This window comes from Trichoderma evansii (assembly GCF_050947405.1).
Source record: "Trichoderma evansii strain SZMC 28006 chromosome Unknown GGI43scaffold_3, whole genome shotgun sequence".
In the NCBI taxonomy this organism is placed as follows: domain Eukaryota; kingdom Fungi; phylum Ascomycota; class Sordariomycetes; order Hypocreales; family Hypocreaceae; genus Trichoderma; species Trichoderma evansii.
Genome location: NW_028145203.1, coordinates 767687 through 786776, shown reverse-complemented (window position 1 = coordinate 786776; position 19090 = coordinate 767687). Strand labels below are relative to the sequence as shown.

The 19090-nt window shown below is 50.0% G+C and overlaps 8 protein-coding genes across 8 annotated transcripts; 4 read left to right on the top strand and 4 right to left on the bottom strand.

Moving 5' to 3' along the window:
• Positions 1 to 12: 12 nt before the first annotated feature.
• On the top strand, positions 13 to 714 carry GGI43DRAFT_240731 (uncharacterized protein). The gene has a single exon (XM_083200682.1). The coding sequence runs from the start codon at positions 182 to 184 to the stop codon at positions 566 to 568; it is 387 nt and encodes a 128-aa protein (XP_083063961.1). The 5' UTR covers positions 13 to 181; the 3' UTR covers positions 569 to 714.
• Positions 715 to 1863: 1149 nt separating this feature from the next.
• Positions 1864 to 3139, top strand: GGI43DRAFT_240638 (N-terminal domain of NEFA-interacting nuclear protein NIP30-domain-containing protein). Its single transcript, XM_083200680.1, has 2 exons — positions 1864 to 2407; positions 2470 to 3139. Exons 1-2 carry the CDS (start codon positions 2170 to 2172, stop codon positions 2967 to 2969), a joined length of 738 nt encoding a protein of 245 aa, XP_083063960.1. The 5' UTR covers positions 1864 to 2169; the 3' UTR covers positions 2970 to 3139.
• GGI43DRAFT_240727 (Tim22-complex subunit TIM54) lies at positions 2867 to 4836 on the bottom strand. The gene has a single exon (XM_083200681.1). It carries the CDS (start codon positions 4660 to 4662, stop codon positions 3310 to 3312), a length of 1353 nt encoding a protein of 450 aa, XP_083063959.1. The 5' UTR covers positions 4663 to 4836; the 3' UTR covers positions 2867 to 3309.
• Positions 4837 to 7125: 2289 nt separating this feature from the next.
• GGI43DRAFT_380325 (serine/threonine protein kinase CBK1) lies at positions 7126 to 9267 on the top strand (the record flags this gene model as incomplete). Its single annotated transcript, XM_083202963.1, has 4 exons — positions 7126 to 7727; positions 7856 to 8356; positions 8426 to 8899; positions 8958 to 9267. The coding sequence occupies 4 exons, from the start codon at positions 7126 to 7128 to the stop codon at positions 9265 to 9267; spliced, it is 1887 nt and encodes a 628-aa protein (XP_083063958.1).
• Positions 9268 to 9924: 657 nt separating this feature from the next.
• GGI43DRAFT_240606 (spliceosome assembly protein PRP11) lies at positions 9925 to 10892 on the bottom strand. Its single transcript, XM_083200679.1, has one exon. The coding sequence runs from the start codon at positions 10809 to 10811 to the stop codon at positions 10095 to 10097; it is 717 nt and encodes a 238-aa protein (XP_083063957.1). The 5' UTR covers positions 10812 to 10892; the 3' UTR covers positions 9925 to 10094.
• Positions 10893 to 11065: 173 nt separating this feature from the next.
• On the bottom strand, positions 11066 to 12870 carry GGI43DRAFT_240531 (pyridoxal phosphate-dependent transferase). The gene is made up of 3 exons (XM_083200678.1): positions 12430 to 12870; positions 11852 to 12344; positions 11066 to 11790 (listed from the first exon to the last, which is right to left on the bottom strand). Exons 1-3 carry the CDS (start codon positions 12639 to 12641, stop codon positions 11179 to 11181), a joined length of 1317 nt encoding a protein of 438 aa, XP_083063956.1. The 5' UTR covers positions 12642 to 12870; the 3' UTR covers positions 11066 to 11178.
• Positions 12871 to 13376: 506 nt separating this feature from the next.
• Positions 13377 to 15457, top strand: GGI43DRAFT_395806 (RNA-binding GTPase NUG1). Its single transcript, XM_083204898.1, has 2 exons — positions 13377 to 13496; positions 13580 to 15457. Exons 1-2 carry the CDS (start codon positions 13469 to 13471, stop codon positions 15205 to 15207), a joined length of 1656 nt encoding a protein of 551 aa, XP_083063955.1. The 5' UTR covers positions 13377 to 13468; the 3' UTR covers positions 15208 to 15457.
• On the bottom strand, positions 15458 to 18849 carry GGI43DRAFT_395805 (exosome catalytic subunit DIS3). The gene is made up of 2 exons (XM_083204897.1): positions 18427 to 18849; positions 15458 to 18352 (listed from the first exon to the last, which is right to left on the bottom strand). Exons 1-2 carry the CDS (start codon positions 18620 to 18622, stop codon positions 15588 to 15590), a joined length of 2961 nt encoding a protein of 986 aa, XP_083063954.1. The 5' UTR covers positions 18623 to 18849; the 3' UTR covers positions 15458 to 15587.
• Between the last annotated feature and the right edge of the window lie 241 nt (positions 18850 to 19090).

Genomic DNA, 19090 nt, shown 5'->3' with positions numbered 1-19090 from the left:
CTTATTCGGTCTCGGAAAAAAAAGGTGCGGATTTCGAGTTTTAATGGCTACGAGTTTTCGCTTTCTTCTCTTTTATAAGAAGACGCGTGTTTTTCAGATACCCCCGGCATGAAAAAAAGAATTTCTACACACGCGATCAGTTTCAGCACGTCTTTTCTTCAGCCTGTTTTATGATGTCACCATGACTCGACTGTCGGATACCAGAGTGACCTGCGAATTTTCTTTTCTTCGTGACACAGGCACATTCTTCGCAGTCATGGTTGGCTTCAACTATAAACAGCAATTTTTTTTACGGTACATGTTCATAATGGTTTGGTTCGGCGCAAGGTTATACTTTATTTATTACTACTACAAGATGTTCATCGATGCAAAGCGAGCTCGATCCTGGCAACACCAGAAGCAATCCCGTTCTCTAGGGATTCGATCTGTCGAAGGCTTCATCAGCTCGCAACAATCACCGAAGGCGAACATTGTCCACTCTTTTACAAAAAAAGAATTTTTTTCTCTCTTTGTTTTGATACCATGCTCTATGGAATCTCTTGCGTTTGCGCGCGCGCTGCACATATAGACCTGGTATTGGTACCCTGCATTGGTACCTCGATAGATCTGGAATTCAGTATTAGGCACTGCCTACAATCGAAAACTGCTCACTAGAACCGATTACGGGTTCTGGGCAGGCGTCCGAAGTTTACAAAAAATTTAAAAAAAGGTCTGAGCCGTGTCATCAGAAGTCCCTGCCGGCCACGCGCCCATTATTTTGGGTTGGTTGAAACACCGAATTATTCGTGCCGGCTATAGCGACATTGTTCATGACGCATCAAAAGCAATAAAGATTTCAAAAAGTTTTGGGAGCAGCACATATGATACTATACTTGTTTGTTCGTGGTAGGAACCGGTGTCTGTGCAAAATGGGTATTTTACGAGGGCGCTTATATGCATTGTCTTCAGCGGGTAAAATGGAAGATTGGACCGGTTTATATATTTCTCTTTCTCTTCTTCGGCGCATTTTTTATTACTTTACCATATACGGTTTTGCATTCCGCGGCCAAACATCCCTTGATGTATTACCTTGGGTGGTTTCACGTCGAAGTCAGATGAGCATTTTCAATGTATCATCTGACTTGTTCTATTCTCTTTTCTTCTTCTTTTCTATGAGATGTTAGACGTCTTGTTTTATGGATTGATTTTGTAGAGAGGGCAGTCTGATGGCGATGGAGAAGGCGGAGTGTTTTTTTTTTGTTCGATTAATGAGATTTTTTCCATTCGCGTGAATGCGGACAGATTCTCTGTATTCATATGACCAATTCCAAATTTGTTGTGGAATCTTGTGTTGCTAGAGAGGTCAGATGTGATTTTGGGGAATGCGATCGAATCGCTTGGGCGATAGCAGATGGATGACAAGGCGGTTCTGCTTTTGCGACAGAGGGGATATTTCTGATACGGTGGCAAATGAGCAGCGGCTTTATTTTCATACCCAGAGAAGATGGAAACGATTGGATGGATGGAGAGTTGTGTATGTGGGTGTGTATCCTGAGACGGAAACAGCTGTGAAGACATATTAGCAGGGTTTTAGCCTAAGGTGACGTCTCCTATGGTTCTCCTGACGGCATCCCTATTGTGAGATTATAGTACAATTAAATTGATGAGCAGCCTTGGCTGGAATTCATTTGTATAATTTCAGACTGTACAATTATATCATTTCTAAAGTTCGATTCAACCTTTGTGCGTGCTGCAAAACTCGTGATTATGTAGTGGGAGTAGAAATGAGTGACCGGCTGATTATCGGAAGCTGAGCTTCTTACCTTGCCTTGCATTCCGCAGGTACCCTTCGGTCTGTAACTTGCATGAGATTTCACCGCCAAAGAATATACTTTTCGACATATCCTGTACTTAATTAAACAATTGACCTACTTAATTCATCTCATAATTTGCGTTAAAACACTCTAATTTCAACTACTCTCTATACGGCCTCAGAATTACTGAGTTGGATGCAGCAGCCCTGGAGGTTAAGCTCATCTCTGGTACCAAACGTTCTATAAGCCGAGGCTTGAAAGCAGGTCCAACCACGCTCTTCCGAATCCAATCCCCGTAAACAGGAGAAAGAAAAGGAGAAAAAAGAAGAAGAAGAAGAAGAAAGAAGGAAAGAAGCCATAAGACTGCTTATCTACGATGTCTGGCCGGTTCGTCTCCGGCGGTACGATAACTTCCAGCGGCGAGGCCTCGAAAGATGAGAGCGGCCATGAAGCGGTGTTGGCGGCCGCGAGGGAGCCGCTGATGAAGAAGAATGCCGAGTGGGAGGCTGTGCAGCACGAGCTTGAGGAGGATAGGAAGAAGAGGGAACAGGCGAGGGCGAATTTGGCGGGGGAAGGGCAGCAGAGCTTGTATGATATATTACAGGCGAATAAAGGTTTGCTTCTTGACATGAGATATGATGGGGCTGTGCTAATTCTTGGGGATTGATTTATACAGCGGCTAAGCAAGCAGCTTTTGAAGAGCAGGCCAAGCTGAAGAATCAGTTTCGCGCCTTGGATAATGACGAGATTGACTTTTTGGACGAGGTGAGGGCGAAGGAGAAGGCGGAAGAGGCGCGGGCCAAGAAGGATTTGGAGGAGGGACTAAAGGCCTTTCGGGAGAGGCAGAAGAGCACCGGAGGAGAGACCTCTACGGCAGCGAAGGAGGATGAAGGGCCGAGAGGGGAAGATGAGGAGTGGGCTGTTGGAGGGAGGAAGAGGAAGAGGCATGAGAGGGAGACGCTGGGCGTAAAGAAGAAGTCTGTGAGTAAAGAGGTTGGAAAGAATGAGGCTGCAGTCGTGAAGAAGACAGATGGCGATGACCAGAAGAAAAAGAGCGAGGGAGAGGCTCAGGGGGAAGAGAAGAAGAAAGGGGAAGAGAAGGTGGAAGAGAAGAAGAAGTCGGTATTGGGCCTTGTGACGTATGGCTCAGATTCGGACGAGAGTGATGAAGATTGATTGAAACTTGATGAGAGTGAGAGAAAGAGAGAGCCAAGACTCGAAAGAGGAGATAATAAGTGTGGTTGTGGATTAATACAGCTGCAAAGCTAGATAATATGTATATACGCCCTCTATCATGACCCATCCATAGCGCTCTCCAATTTTTGTTTTCTCTCACGCCAATATCCAATTCAACGAACACTCCCGCATACATAGTCGTACAGCTCATTGTTATTACAATACAAAAACATTGATATTCCTAACCCCCCTCCCCTCTGTGTACATCAATCATGTCATTTTCATACCGTTAGGTTTCTTTTCGTTTGTCTTCTTTTCCCTCCCTATAACGTCCTCTTGCTCAGTCATCGTCCAGGTTTCCCACGTTGGGACCCTGAGGCTTGCTCGTAAATGCGCTCGCGCCCCAGTGATACAAGCTCCTCAGATTGCGCTTCATCCAGCCCTCAATCTCTGTCTCGGGGACGACAATCGCCTTCGCGCGAGCCTCGTCCTCGGACTGGATCTCGAAGCGGCGCATCCGTTCTGCGATGCGCATGTCTACCACCATTGGTGAAGCCCAGATCTTCTCCTTGGGCGGCTCAGCGGCCTTCTCCTTTTCGTCGGCTGCGGGTTCCTCGTCCTTCCAGACGAACTTGGGCCAGTTGTCCTCCTCGTGCTTCAGGACGAGCTGCTGCTCGTATTGGCCGTCGGCCTCGCGCCACTCACGCGCAGCAGCGAAGCACACCGCGGCGACTTCTCGGCCAATATCGTCAGCCAAGTGACGGCGGGTCAAGAAGCGGCCCAGGCGGACGAAAGTGTGACGGAAGCCGAGGCGGTGAGGGAATGCAATGGCGGTGGCAGGTGAGAACTCGGCGGGGATGATGTCAGGGAGAGCTGCGGAGGGATAGTCATCAGGGGAGTTGTGAGGGCGCGGCTGCGGTGGGCGCTTTGGTGTTTCGTCTTTCTTTTCTTCTTCTTCGGGTTTTTTGTCCTCAGGCTTCTTATCACCTTCGCCTTCTGTAGATGGGGTTTCAGGCTCGGGCTTGTCCTCTAGAGTTTCGACAACGGGCAGTGCCGGGGGGTCGAGAGGGCCTAGCCATCCCTCGTGTAAGCCTCGAACATACTCTTTCCACGTATGCCGGCCGATGACGATATCGCCCTTGACGCCCTCATACTCTGGTAGCCCGATTTTTTTCCTCTGGTTCTCCACAATGGCTTCGTCTGTCTGTGGTAACTCTTCATCTGGCCGCTCATGGGCCTTTCTTGTTCTCCTAATCTTCTCGGCAACGGCGGCTCTCACATCTCCCTGCTGTCGGCCCTGGACAAACTCCCAATCGAGACCGGAAGCTGCCAGGATAGGCTTAACATATTCGATGAAGTGGTCTTGAGCGGCGCGCAGGCCATCACCAGGAGGAGATTCCAGATAGACGGTAAGCTTGCGCGGAAGCTGGCTGGCACTCGTGAGTGGCTCTTGGGCGAGGGGCGCAACGGCTCGGCGCCACTTGGCTGTCGCGCGGTTCTTCTCACGCTTGTCGTAGATGATTGCGGCGGCGAAAGAGGTAGAGATGGACAGGAAGATCATCCAATTGCGGGATGGGAGCTTGCGAGGCAGGGCCGGAAGGCCCATCATCTTGAAGACTGGATTGCGCGGGCGAGGCTTTGGAGCGCTCGAGGCGTCGGCGGCCGGCGGGGTCGAGGGATTGGGTTCGGCCATGATGCTGCGCGGCCCTTTGGCTTGAAGAGTATCGCTTTGGTAGAAGGATGTAGAATGGAGAAAAAGGAAATCTTTGGCCTATGCGCCTCTTTCGATATCAATTTGCAACCTGAGGCCGACCAATCTGGTGCTGCGAGCGAGCTACGTACCGCAGCTATCAACTGGGTGCTGGTATGAAGTTGGAAAAAAATTGGATGCGATAAGGATGCGGGACAGATAAGGTCGGCGGAGCTAGACCGCGGCCAGTTCAGCGGCCGAGCTTCTAGCTGTCAACGGTGAACATCTGAGTAGATGGTGAAGTAGCTGCCGCATTGAAATGAAGAAAATTATTAATGAATTTTCTCTATTTAATAAGAGCTGATTGTATGATTTGCAAGCTGATTTCGAAATAATTCGACATGCGCAAGTGCCAAAGATACTTCAGTGCGTTAATGTCACTTCTATGCCAGCTTGAGTGTGAGAGACTCTGGTCCATCCCATCCTCTGCCTACCTAATTACGAGCTATTACCCATGAACTCGGGTATATTTGCCCGTAGGCTTTGCTATTATTCTAGTCCAAGAAACATTGGGCTCAACGACCCTCAATACTATCATGTTGATGGTGAATGCAGAGGCTCTTGTCACCCGCAATACTCATACACGGCCCCACAGCAACGTCCTTGAGTAGACACCAGACTCTATGGATATGACGAGGGAATGAATACTCATTACGCATTGATTTGATAATTTCGTCTATTCAACATGAATTATCAAGGCAGCAGGTGCCCTGTTATTTATCGTGTGCAGAGGCCAACCTCTTGTCATAATCCTATCCTTGGACGACGGGCAGCAAGGTGATTAAGCATGAGACATGCATCATTTCTGATGCCAAGCCAGCCCCAGCTTACCTGCCGGGAGGTTCCCGGGCAACAAGGTGTCCTATTTGGACTGGCCAAGAGATGATCTGGGGCTCAACAATCTGACCTCTGTACCCTGCATGAAGCAAGGTAGGGTGCTAATGCAACCTTGAATTCCTTATATAAGTAGCCTGCGTCTCTTGTCAAAAACACGGCCGATTTCGCGGATAGTGTCGCAGGTCAACCTGAGATTGGGCTAATAACTGGGGGAGTGACTGAATCAGTGGTAGATAGGCCAGGGATCCTGGAGCTAATGGCAATCAGATACTCGTCTAGCAGCAGTAGTATGTAATATATTTCGTGCAAAACGCGACCCCTGAGCGGAGGAGGGGCCCAAGATAACCACCAATTTATGAGAGCTCATTCTCGGGCAGTGTTTGTGGCATGTGAGATTCTGCAAGTCCCGACACCTTTAACAGAAAAAAAGAAAATACTCTGTTTAAAGTTGTTTGTATTCAAGTTGCAACAAACACTGAAACGACAAGTCACGCAACACGTAAACGTGCCTTGGAACATGTACATGTAGTCAGTTCCAACCAAGAGACGGGACGAATCCTGTAGGTCACAAAAATGTGTTAGCGGCGATGTTTCCGCTGCCCCCAATGGCCTGGCTCGTGCTAATCTCTTCCCATCCAAGCTCTGATTGCCATTTCTCATTTCTCACTCTAGTGAGTGGTAAGGTATGAGAACTGATGTAACAGTAAAGCCTGTAGTAGCCAAAACCACCAAACGAAGCGTTGCATGCATTAATACTTCGAATTATATCCAGCTGTCAATATCTGCTGCATGGGACCAGCGTGCTGGTTAGCGAGTACTTAGACACCTGTCACGGTGCTAATCTAAACCCACCTGCGGTAACGGTTGCTAGAGTTTAGTGAACTTTGCCCTGGGCGGCCACTAAGAAAACCTACTTTGTAGCGCCGCTACAGCGGCAAACGTCCCTGGTGCTCTGTATTGTTTCGTGCTCGGGGGCGCTGACCAGGACAATTTAGCGGCCTACCAAGCACTGTGCCCCCGTTCCCCCCTCACTAGCGACCCCTGGCTACGGCGCCGGGGAACATCGAATATACCTAGATTCGCCGCTGTCTATAGCACAGCAGCGCCCGGCTGAAACGCGTGCTCAAGTAACCAGCAAGTATTCGTCACCCCGCTCAGCTCATTTTCACTTTCTTAGCACGTTGACCGCTCTCCTTGCCTTGTGCCACTGCAATACGCCTCCCGCCTCTTTCGACCCCTCGGCCTCGCAATTCCCCTTTACAGCACATCGCCAACAAGGAGCTGCATCGAGTTGCAAACTGACCGCGCTGTGACAAAGACCACCCTCCAATCCGCGGCCAGGCCCTTGCGTTGCTTTTCCTCTGTGACCACTGGAAAAATTGGGCCCGCCCGCGCTGAGTAGCAGCGGAGCACTCGCTTGCAGCGGCACCGAATCGCTGGCCGCCAGCTTGTCCCAGTCACGCACTAGCATCTCCAGCACCGTCTCTTGTGCCCCTTTCCGACCCCTCAGGCCCCGTCAGGCTCGCATTCCATACCGCAGGACCATATTATTGCTTATCGGCTGCGGATATGGATTCCAACAACGGCCGTCTGTACTTGAACTTCGACAACCAGCGACCGGCCGCCAACGACCGAGCCTATCCCACCACGCCCTCAACCTTCCCTCAGCCTGTCTTCCCCTCGGGAGCTCAGTCCAGTATGCAATCGTCCCAGCAGCAAGCCTACGGCGGCGCGGGCTACCCGCCGCAGGGCTACTTTGCGCAGAACCAGCAGTATCCAGGCCAAGCAGTGACGAGCGACTATCCCAACGCTGCCTATCCCCCGCAGTCTGGCGCGCCTGGCACCAACGACCCTAACACGGGCTTGGCTCACCAGTTCTCCCACCAGAACCTCGGCGGCAGCGCCGCAAGGGGAGGCCAATATGCTGGTCGAGGACCATCCTCAGGACGCCCACGAACTGCGGGCGGCTCAGGGCAGCAGGGCAGCTATGGCAACTACGCGCCTCCTTTGCCTACCCAGGGCGCTGTATCTTCGCCCGAATTTCAGCCCATCCCAGAGAGGAACCCTGATAAATATGGCACAAATGCCAATAGCAACCAGAAGAAGTGTTCACAGCTAGCTGCGGATTTCTTCAAGGACAGCGTGAAGCGAGCTCGTGAGCGCAATCAAAGGTACAATCTCTCTACTTGCATATATACACACGTCTCCCCAGTCTCGTCGTCCCTCTCCCCTCTGCCAGATATTTAGAAAACCATATCAATACCCCGTTGGCTGACATCTGTCACGTGAAAAACAATAGACAAAACGAGTTGGAGCAGAAGCTGCAAGACCCCGGTCAGAGCTCAACTAGGAGAGAGCAGCTCTGGTCAACTGCTGGCCGAAAAGAAGGCCAATATCTGCGATTTTTGCGTACCAAAGATAAGCCCGAGAACTACAACACGGTCAAGATTATCGGAAAGGGTGCCTTCGGTGAAGTCAAGCTGGTGCAGAAGAAGGGAGATGGCAAGGTCTATGCTATGAAGTCTCTGATCAAGACTGAAATGTTCAAGAAGGACCAGCTGGCTCACGTCCGATCAGAACGTGATATCCTTGCCGAGTCTGACAGCCCCTGGGTTGTCAAGCTTTACACCACCTTCCAGGATGCCTACTTCCTCTACATGCTTATGGAGTTCTTGCCCGGTGGAGATTTGATGACCATGCTCATTAAATATGAGATTTTCTCAGAAGACATTACGCGATTCTACATTGCTGAAATTGTCTTGGCCATCGAGGCTGTCCACAAACTCGGTTTCATTCACCGGTAGGCTGTTTTTCTGCCCCCATTTCGCCAAACCTCGTCTTTGGTCATTGGCTAATTCGAATAAAACAGTGATATCAAGCCCGACAACATTCTGCTGGATCGTGGCGGCCACGTCAAATTGACCGATTTCGGTCTCTCCACTGGCTTCCACCGTCTGCACGACAACAACTACTACCAGCAGCTCCTGCAAGGCCGCTCCAACCGCCCCCGTGACCGAAACTCGGTTGCCATTGATCAGATTAATCTCACAGTCAGCAACCGATCTCAGATTAACGACTGGAGACGATCTAGACGACTGATGGCTTACTCCACCGTTGGTACGCCAGACTACATCGCCCCCGAGATCTTTACAGGCCATGGTTACACCTTTGACTGCGATTGGTGGTCATTGGGTACTATTATGTTTGAATGTCTGGTGGGCTGGCCGCCTTTCTGTGCTGAAGACAGCCACGATACTTACCGCAAGATCGTCAACTGGAGGCAAACGCTGTATTTCCCTGACGACATTACTCTGGGTGCCGAGGCGGAGAATTTGATTCGAAGGTAAGACTCCACTCCTCGTTTTTATGATTTATAAATGGCCAACTAACAATTTAAATAGCATGGTCTGCAATACAGAGAACCGACTCGGAAGGGGAGGTGCCCATGAACTCAAGAGCCATGCATTCTTCCGCGGTGTCGACTTTGACAGCCTGCGTCGCATTCGCGCTCCTTTCGAGCCTCGCTTGACGTCCAACATTGACACCACCTACTTCCCGACTGACGAGATTGATCAGACCGACAACGCGACTCTGCTCAAGGCCCAGGCCATCCAGAACAACCGCACTGGCCAAGCTCCTGAGGAGTCACCCGAGATGAGCTTGCCATTCATTGGTTACACTTTCAAGCGGTTCGATAACAACTTCCGATAGAAGGTCTTGATTTTCATGATGAAGCGGGCATATGCAGTAGAGATTTTGAATTCAACGCAAACTAGAACTGCGTTTATAAGATGAAGATGAGAATTTTGAAAAGGGGTCTATGCCCAATCGGCTGACCAAATTACGAGGAGCAACCTGCATAAGGGATCAAAGTTATACAGCAGAGACCCTGTCGTTTATTGAAGATGCATGATATTTGGCATGGAAAACAGTGCTGATATCCTTGTTCATATTGCTGAAAGATTTTGCTTTGCTTCTGATTTTTTTTATTCATTTGCACGAAAAGCAGCAAGAGGGAGGTGGGCAGTTAGGGGGAAAACGCTGGAAATAGCTCAGGTCTCATGGATATATCAACTGCGAGAGAAGCTGGTGACATTAGAGTATATGACTGAAAAGAAGCTTCGTTACAAGGCCAGATTTTCCAATTTAATATTTATACACATGCTTGTGTCCATTGTACCCATTAGTTTAACTTGAAACCAAACTCCTGATATTGCGCCAAATAATATGTAGTTTGCCCTCTTTCTGCCTATTGTTTTCTCCCTTGCTCATTCTGAGGCTGCTTTGCCATGGGCAACACAGCTAATTGCAAGTCAGCCAAAATGCACGCTGCTGTCGAGCCAACGGACAGCTTCTTACCCCATAAGTCGTGATATTAAGTCTGTTTAAAGTCTGGGATGTGACTAAATGAAAGCCTTCCCCTGCTAATATTGAGGATTGAAAATCCTCGTGCGGCGTGCTGATAATTAGAATCTCTTTTCACCAATAGACCAAATCTTTGGCGAATGTCTTCATCCTCCCTCCCTCTATACCAATGCTCATCTCCTGGCCGTTAAACCAGGGGCAGCATTGAACCGCTCCTCACGCTCCGTCATGAACATGACCTGGATCCAGTACTCCTTGGAATCAGGATCCCAGAAGCAGAACTGCTTGTCCTCTCGCTTATCCAGCTCTCTGGCCGGGATCTTGAATCCCACGCTCTCGTATGGCTCTGCAGCGACAACCAGGTATTGGAAATTCCTGTCTGGCTCCTCGGCGCGCTGTGTGAATGCGTTCATGACCTGCCATTTGGGCGCTAGATCGGGCGTGGCGTCGGGGTACTGGAGTTGGAAGAGGAGACCCTGCTGGCGCGTGACTGGGTCGCGGATCTTTGTGATCTTGTAGCCGGGGCGGCCAATCTTGACGATATTGCGCCTGGCAGTGAGGCTCGCGGCGACGCTGGTTGGTAAACCTGTCGCAGGATCGATGCTCTGCTTGCCTTCCTTCTGCTCGCGGGCAGCGCGACGGGCGAGGTTGGTCTGGTGCTTCTTGCCCTGGGTGTGAGCGAGGTAAGAGCCGTCGTTCTGGTGGACTGTAAGACAGAGACGGCATTCGAAGGAGCCGACGTGGTTCTTGAAGAAGTAAGGGTCCTTGTCGAGGTCGATTGTCTCGAGGGCGAGCTTGCGCAGACGCTCGCGGCGGTCGGCGTTGGTGGCGGAGTGGGAGGCGACACCACCGCCGCCGAATTTGGAACCTGCGCGGTTTTGGTAGTCCATCTGGGTTTAGATGGGTGTGCTATTGGGGGTGATTTGGAGGGCTCGGGATGTTGAGTGTGGTTTGGAGAGAATTGGTTGATTGCTGGAGGCGCGACTGATAGGAAAAGTTACTAGGTGGGCGAGGCTGCAATAGAGTGGATTATGTAAAGACGGGAGGCTAACCAATCAGCATTGCGTCTCGCCACAGTGCAAGGTACGTACCGTGCCTCTAGCACAGCTGAACAGCTCTATTACACCATAACCAACCTTACCAAGGCAGTCTTAAATGCCCACTACTTTCTCAGTACTTTCTCTAGAAAATGCGACTGGTGCATTGACTCGACTAATGCTCATGGGATTTTCCAATAAATAACTAATATTCACTACCTTAAAACGCTAATACGTCGTTATACTTTGATACGAATGCTTGAACCGCTCCCACGAACCTATCAAGCTCAGACTGTGGAGTCTCTAGTACCAGAGCAATGAGACCTCTGCGAGTGATCCAGAATCCTTGTTCAAGCATTTCAAACCAAAACAGATCTTTTAATGCTTCGTTCTCTGTAAAGTCGTCTGCACATGTAATATCCTTCATCTCTACATCACTATCGATGAATCGAGAAGATAGGATTGATCCGACTCCCGAGAAGCCTAGTCTCGTTCCCTTGACAGTCTCTTGGAGCTTGGTTATGAATAACTCACCAGTCTCGAAGAACTTGTCCGCGACATCAGGAGTATATATCTTTGTTAAGCCTGCGTATCCAGCGTGCGTCACGAGAGTGTTGTTATTGAATGTGCCGGAATGAGGGATTGAAGTGGCCAGTCTTGGATCAAATGCTGCCATAATATCGGCTCTTCCTCCAAGACCACCAAAAGCGAGACCGCCACCAAGATATTTTCCAAATGTCTTGAGATCTGGCTTGATTCCTCGCAGGCCTGCAAGTCCAGACGCTGATATCCTGGAAGTCATTACCTCGTCAAGGATAAAAACAACACCGGCCTAGGTATACACATCCGTGAGTACAATACTATTGATATGAGCCTAGTTTCGTTATCCTCACCTTGGCAGCGGCATTTTGGATGCCAATCAAGAACTCTGGAGTTGCAGTGAGACAACTTCCATTGCCTTGCATACCCTCCATTAACACGGCGGCCACCCCCTCACTCTGAATTGCCTTAACGGCGGCATCGAGATCGTTATACTTGATGACAATCCAGTCATCAAGGTCAACATTGTTGGGTGCACCTTTTCCGTCTTTAAAGCCCAACACACCTCCATGATAGCCCCTGTTGAATACGACAACCTTTCTCTTCTTAGTGAACAGCCTTGCTGCGGCCAAGGCGTGAAGGTTGGCCTCGGTACCGGAGTTTGTGAACCGCACTCGCTCAAGACTAAAACGCTGGCACAATTCTCGAGCAAACAACTGCTCCTGAGGCGTTGTTGCGCTGACATTCAAACCTACGTTTTGGAGGACACTGTTCACGGCATCAATGATCACGGGGTTAGAGTGACCATATAGCGCTGCCGTAAATTCGGCTGTAAGATCTGTGTAACTAGATAAATCAGGTCAGCCGACAAGGATCTTTTGGATAAGTATAACCCATGTATTGCTCATATTATCATATTTATATCACTTACACATGCCCATCTTCAGATGTTAGCTGGTAGCCTTTGCCAGACTTCATAGAAATGGGGAAAGGGTCCGTATGAAGCACCGTCCTGGTATTGCCGCCAGGGAATGACTTGGTAGCTTCTTCGTGAAGGGTCTTGGATTTAGCATTTCGTGTAATGTAGCGTGCCTTGGCTTCTTCAAGGGCCTGAGAAATCTTCTGAGAGGAATTCGAAGACATTTTTTCTTGAGCATGTGATAAGACTCTGGGGTTACTATGGTGTCTTGCACCAAAATATGTATCTAATATTGAAAGATATCACTTGTACGATTGAAGTATTGACCTAATAAATAGAAGGCAAAGGAACTACATAGAATAAATGTTTATATGGACATAACCGATTGCTAACGTGCCTTACATACTTGGGGCCATCTGGACTACCTGTCTTATACAGTTACATATACCAACTAAGTTGGAGACTCGGCAACACAATCAAAGTGGGGTAGATTCTTTCCTATTTGACGTTTCTATTAGACGGCTGGACCCATCTCCTCGGCAGGCAAAGTAGGGTGGCCAGCAGTTAAGCTTCCGCTTCATAGGTCAAATAAAACAATCGCAGGCTAACCCTTGGTTACATAGCCTAGGATGTCTGCTCGGCCAGACTCAAAGGGAAACTCACGACGAATTAGTACTGCCCAGTTGGGACTGTATGATCTCTACGCTTTGCATGGGGGGATTGATAACCGGTAATTTGAATCGGCAATTCAATCTTGAATGGGTATATTATCACTGTAGTCATCATGCATGACATAAACCCATGATAAAAGCAATACGCTGGTCTCATCTTATAGCATCGCAATCTTGTCAAGGCTTGAATGCCTTTATCCTATCTCGAGAAATATGGGGCTGATAAAAAAGGCGGTGTGGAGAAATGGCACGGCAGAATCGCATCCCACTTAATTTTTTTTTCTTAGCACGGCAACCCATCAAAGTTGGGAGGACGCTGCAGCTAGTTATTAAAAGAAAAATTGCTACCATTGGCAATATACAGAAAAAAATAAGGCACAATGGCAGGCACAATTAACAAGCCCAAGAGTATGTTCCGGATCCCATTTCAAAATATGGTCAAAAATCTCCCTAAGTATCAAGTTGCAAAAATGCTAACCATGGCGCCGTAGGACCCAACTCCAAGCGGACGACAACCCGTCTTCGCAACAAGATCCAGAAGGCCTCCGCGGCCAAGCAGAGAAAGGATCGAAAGTTGGCCAAGAAGAACCCAGAATGGCGATCAAAGCTAAAGAAGGACCCCGGTATCCCCAACCTCTTCCCCTACAAGGAGAAGATGCTGGAGGAGATTGAGCAGAAGCGCGCAAAGAAGGCCGAGGAGGCCCAGAAGAAAAAAGAGATGATCAAGGCTGCCAAAACAGGTGGCGCCGAGAATGCCATGGAGGATGCGGACGTGAATGGCGACCTGATGGAAGAGGATGACGGAATGGATGAGGACATCGACGAGTCGAACCCAATGGCTGCCCTGCTTGCTAGCGCTCGCGCTGCCGCCGTAAAGTACGACAAGTCTCTTGCCGCCAGTGACGACGACATGGACGAAGACGATGATGAAGACGACAGCGAGGACGACGTTTCTGATGACGGTGCACACGTTTCCATCGGCCAGGCTTCATCACGAAAGACCTTCGACAAGGTCTTCAAGCAGGTTGTCGAGGAGGCCGATGTCGTGCTGTACGTCCTCGATGCCCGTGACCCCGAAGGCACTCGTTCCCGCGAAGTCGAGCGCAGCGTCGTGGCCGCCGCTGCTGGAGGCAAGCGCCTGATCCTCATCCTCAACAAGGTCGACCTGATCCCCCCCAAGGTGCTGCGCGACTGGCTCGTCTACCTGCGCAGGTACTTCCCTACCCTGCCCGTGCGAGCGGCGCACGCGGCTGCCAATGCGCACATGTTCAACCACCGTGACTTGAGCGTGCAGAGCACCTCTGCTGCGCTGTTCAAGGCCCTGAAGAGCTATGCTGCCAGCCGCGACCTGAAGCGTGCCGTCTCTGTTGGTGTCATCGGCTACCCCAACGTCGGTAAGAGCTCCATCATCAACGCTCTGCTTGGAAGAGTGAGCGGCAAGGGCGCCAGCGCTGCCAAGGCCTGTCCCGCTGGCGCTGAGGCCGGCGTCACAACGAGCATCCGCAAGGTTAAGATCGACAGCAAGCTTACGCTGCTCGACTCCCCCGGTGTTGTCTTCCCATCCTCGTCTTCCGTCCAGTCTGGCGGTCTCGTCGCCATCAAGAGCGCCACCGAGGCTCACGCCCACCTTGTTCTGCTCAACGCTGTCCCCCCCAAGCAGATCGACGATCCCCTTCCTGCCGTCAGCCTACTCCTCCGCCGTCTCTCTTCTACCCCTGATCTGCTGCAGAAGCTCACCGCGGTATACGACATCCCCGCGCTCCTGAGCAGCGATGACGGCGACATCACCACAGATTTCCTGGTCCAGGTCGCCCGCAAGCGTGGCAGGATCGGCCGTGGCGGTGTCCCCAACATTAACGCTGCTGCCATGACCGTGGTGACTGACTGGCGTGACGGCCGTATTCAAGGATGGGTCGAGGCTCCTGTCTTGGCAGTCGAGAATTCCAAGGCCCAGAACGGTGCCGCCAAGCCGGCTATCAAGAACGCCGGTGAAGAAGCGGTCATGGCTGACCAGAAGGTGATTGTCACAGAATGGGCCGCAGAGTTCAAGCTCGATGGCCTATGGGGCGATGACAATGCTAATGAGGGTGAGAATGAGGGTGATGCCATGGAGCAGTAAAAAAAAGGAACCCAGAGGAACTCATGATGCAATGTGGCCGGATATTTTATTATTATTGTTCATTTCTCGTGCCTATGTTTTCTGCACATTTCTTTTTTCTTAATGGTATTCTCATAAAGAGTTTGGCGTTGTAGGTTGGCTGGTAATATAAAAATAAAGCGGACTTGAACTGTATGTTACACACGCATACATGTACGTCAATATTACATATTAGATGTACACAGTTTCTGAAAAGGAGGTGGAAAGGAGGATTTCTTGAGATAGAATTTCTTATAAATTTCCCTCTTTATACGTTTTCTAGTCTCTAACATTTGTGCATATATCCCAAATTAACAATTTCCATTAAAATTAAACGTCCTGTCCTTGCCATTTTTATCTACTTAAGCACTCACCAACTCCATCTTGACGCCTCTCTTCCCTGTTCTCTCGTCCTTGTCGTCATGGACTCTAACCACAACCTTCTGGAACAGCTCTACCTTGATGCTCTTCTCTCCCTTTGTCGTCAAAGTGTACGTCTCAGCATTATATTCGCTCTCTGGCTCGGGATCCGCCAAGTCGCGCAGCCTGATCAGGCCTTCGATACCGAAGCGCGGCACCAGGACCACGAATCCGTTGCTGAAAATCTTCATCACAAAGGCTTCCTCCTCGGCGACCTTGCCCTTCAGAGCTTGGCCGACGTAGTAGGCAATGCTGGCTCGGCCGGCCATCTGGGCGTTGCGGTGACGGACGTTGATGTTCTTGCATACGGCTTCGAGACGACCTCTGCTGCGGACAGAGGGGTGGACAGCTTCGTAGCCGATGGCGGCGGCAAGTTGTCTGTGAGCAAGAAGGTCTGCATATCGACGAATAGGGGAGGTAAAGTGTGTGTAAATCTCGGAAGCAAGACCGTAGTGGCGGAACTCGGGATACGACTGGGTTCCAGAACAGAAGTACTCTGCGCTCATCATGCAACGGGTGGCCATGATACGAACGAGGGTGTTGAAGAATGGGTCCTTTTCATCGACGCACTTATCGAGGGAGTCAGCCAGCGCCTTGCTGGAATCGGTGCGAAGCTCCAAGCCACGTTTAATGCGCAGCTGGTCGGCCAACTCGTCAAAGTTGGTCTTGGGAGGGGCGGCGTGGCGACGTAGAATGGCAGTCTGAGGGAACGCCTCGTAGATCTTGGCGGCAACGCTGACATTGGCGAACAACATGAATTCCTCGACCAAAGAGTTGGTATCGAGGAGTTCCTTGGTCTTGACGTCGATAGGATCCGAAGATTCTGACTCCATGTGGACTTTGATTTCCGGAGAAGACAGACTCAAGGCACCAGCATCCATACGCTTCTTCTTGAGCTTCTTGGACAGCATGAGGAGCATTCGCATGCCCTTTGTAAGGTCATCCTGCTGCGACTCGTCATCGATTCGGAGCTGTGCTTGTTCGTAGCTGAAGGCCTCGCGTGACGCAATAACTGACTTTGTGAAGCGGACATTTACAATATCTGCATTCTCGTTGAGCTCCCAGATGACGGTAAACGCGAAGCGCTCGACATAGGGCTTGAGAGAGCAGAGGTCAGTACCAAGTAGCATAGGAAGCATGTCTATGCGCTTATCAACCAGGTAAACGGTGGTACCACGAATACTAGCTTCAGTATCCATGGCATTAGCAGGCTTGACAAAGTTCGATACGTCGGCAATATGAACGCCGACCTCGTAGTTGCCGTTTGGTAATAATCTAGCGTGAAGAGCATCGTCGATATCTTGACAGCCAGGAGGATCAATACTGCAAATGAGGAGCTCGCGAAGATCCTCTCTGTCTCTCCAGCCAAGATCCTCTTTGCTGGCAGGAACCTTCCAGTCGTGGCCCTCCTTGGGAAGACAGTCGAGCACCGTCTTCGGGAAAGGTCGGTACTGGACATCCCACTCCAAAAGCAAAGCCTCCGTCTCTGCTTGCTTGGTCTCGAGCTCTCCCAAGGAACGAACCAGATGCCCAACGGGATGTCTCGAATCTCTATCCCAAGAGTCGACAGTAACCAGTAGTCTCTTGCCCAGAAGCTCGGACACTTGACGAGTGCGCAGGCGAATCTTGGGGATCTTCTTGTCCATGGGGATGAGGAAAACGCTATCGAGCTTCCGGCCTTGTGATGGGCCCTTGTTAGCCGTCGATGGGTCGATGTGACCGACATACTGCCTCCAGTTACGCTTCACTACTCCTACGACCTTGGCTGTTGGCTGTAGCTGGTTCTCTCCCGACGCCTTCTGGGTCCTCCTTACTTCTTCCTGAAGTGCCTTGCGCTCTTTGTCAGATACAAAGTCTTGGCGCTCTTCCGCATCCGCATTCTCATTCTTTGTAATCGTATCCTCTTCGATAATCTTTGTTGATGGTGACTTCCACTGGTCTTGTGGGAGCAATTCAACGACTACCACATCGCCATCGATGGATCGGTTGATGTTCTCGCGGCCTAGGATAAGTAGAGCTTTCGGGAAAGCAGGAACCTTAATAGATCCTTCAAGATAGTTATACGGAGACACATTGAAGATTCCCTGATGCAGCAATCCTGCCTTGACTCCCGTCATCATCCTTGACGCGGTGTAGTACTCTGGGTAAATGGGCTGCTGAGAAGCCTGCTTGAATCCGCCTTGGGCTTGAGACTGTGACTCCGCAATCATATCAAGTAATCTCTCTCCATCTTCCAGTTCACTGACGTAGTCTGCGAGCGAAGACGCGTGCAGCCCTTGCTCTCGAGCTTTCCTCAAGTTGTCCCGGTCATCACTGAGCATGACAACCGCCGGGATTTTCGCCGCCTTAGTCAATGCCAGATGCTCTCCGTACCACTTGACAGCTTGTCTAACGGCGCGATCATTTCTGTCATTGACACTCTCGCCGGATTCACGGTTGACATATGTCTCCTGGCGGAACTCGTTGAAGAAAACGTAAAACCTCTTATCCTCGCTCTTCGTCAGTCCTACAAGGCGGTTATAGAGAGGAAATGAGCGGTTCTTGAGCTCTTCAAGAACAGTCTGTAAGATGATAACGTCATAAAATGATGAGCTCTGCTCAAATAGGTCCATGGCGTTCAACAACGCGTTTGTATCAGGAACCAGATAGTGGCCCTGGGGAAATGACTTTGTTCCAGCGGGTCTCTCCGACAGGACAAAAGGTAGAGCTATCACAAGCTGTCAGCCTTGTGCCGCCGCATCACAAATTTGATACCTGATAGAAAGCAAAATAGATTCTCACCTTGGTTGGCAGCATTTCTGGGTGCCTGGCTCAAGCAGGCCCTACACAAGTTCGATGAACATGGTATATCCGTCCTCAGATAGACCTCCCGAACAATCTTCTGCACTTTTCCACTCCGCGTCGACCTGACATAGACTTTGTTGGAAATGTTCAGGGCCAGCTGGTCTGACCGCTGCGTCCTCTTTAAACTCGTCATGCTGGCTGTCTTTGTGTTTGTTTGCTCTTTAGTGTGAATTTTTTCACACACGCTCTCTCTCACTGAAGTCACTGAAAAATGCTGATATAATATGATAATGCACTTGGATGTCCAATGTGGGGTACCTTATCGATATGCGACCAAAGCAGCGCCAGAGGGAGAGAGCTTTATACCAATCGTAATTTTTTTCAAGAACAGATCCGCATAGCATCAATTCTATGGAATTTATGTCTCCAAATGTTTGTTTGCTTCCAAACCTCATCTGCGAAAATTCTACCATGCTTGAAGCCATTCAAGAAGATAATATCACGTGATGTATAAATTGGACGGTGTCACGTGAGCTTCCCCCTTTGGCTCTGAGTCCAGAGAGGATGAGCATCAGAGCTTCTTTGTAATGAAGATTGCATTTCCAAATAGTGTACGAACATCAATGAGAGTCTTAGTATTTGACCAAAATAAAAAATCTGT

What these genes read in the sequence shown, in the direction of transcription:
- GGI43DRAFT_240731 (XM_083200682.1), top strand. Translation starts at nt 182, where the DNA reads ATGACTCGACTGTCGGATACCAGAGTGACCTGCGAATTTTCTTTTCTT.
- GGI43DRAFT_240638 (XM_083200680.1), top strand. Translation starts at nt 2,170, where the DNA reads ATGTCTGGCCGGTTCGTCTCCGGCGGTACGATAACTTCCAGCGGCGAG. An exon ending in TATATTACAGGCGAATAAAG is followed by an intron (nt 2,408 to 2,469) that starts GTTTGCTTCTTG and finishes TGATTTATACAG; the next exon opens with CGGCTAAGCAAGCAGCTTTT.
- GGI43DRAFT_240727 (XM_083200681.1), bottom strand. Translation starts at nt 4,662, where the DNA reads ATGGCCGAACCCAATCCCTCGACCCCGCCGGCCGCCGACGCCTCGAGC.
- GGI43DRAFT_240606 (XM_083200679.1), bottom strand. Translation starts at nt 10,811, where the DNA reads ATGGACTACCAAAACCGCGCAGGTTCCAAATTCGGCGGCGGTGGTGTC.
- GGI43DRAFT_240531 (XM_083200678.1), bottom strand. Translation starts at nt 12,641, where the DNA reads ATGTCTTCGAATTCCTCTCAGAAGATTTCTCAGGCCCTTGAAGAAGCC. An exon ending in ACATCTGAAGATGGGCATGT is followed by an intron (nt 12,345 to 12,429) that starts GTAAGTGATATA and finishes TGATTTATCTAG; the next exon opens with TTACACAGATCTTACAGCCG. An exon ending in TCCAAAATGCCGCTGCCAAG is followed by an intron (nt 11,791 to 11,851) that starts GTGAGGATAACG and finishes GTGTATACCTAG; the next exon opens with GCCGGTGTTGTTTTTATCCT.
- GGI43DRAFT_395806 (XM_083204898.1), top strand. Translation starts at nt 13,469, where the DNA reads ATGGCAGGCACAATTAACAAGCCCAAGA. An exon ending in CACAATTAACAAGCCCAAGA is followed by an intron (nt 13,497 to 13,579) that starts GTATGTTCCGGA and finishes ATGGCGCCGTAG; the next exon opens with GACCCAACTCCAAGCGGACG.
- GGI43DRAFT_395805 (XM_083204897.1), bottom strand. Translation starts at nt 18,622, where the DNA reads ATGACGAGTTTAAAGAGGACGCAGCGGTCAGACCAGCTGGCCCTGAAC. An exon ending in CAGAAATGCTGCCAACCAAG is followed by an intron (nt 18,353 to 18,426) that starts GTGAGAATCTAT and finishes AGCTTGTGATAG; the next exon opens with CTCTACCTTTTGTCCTGTCG.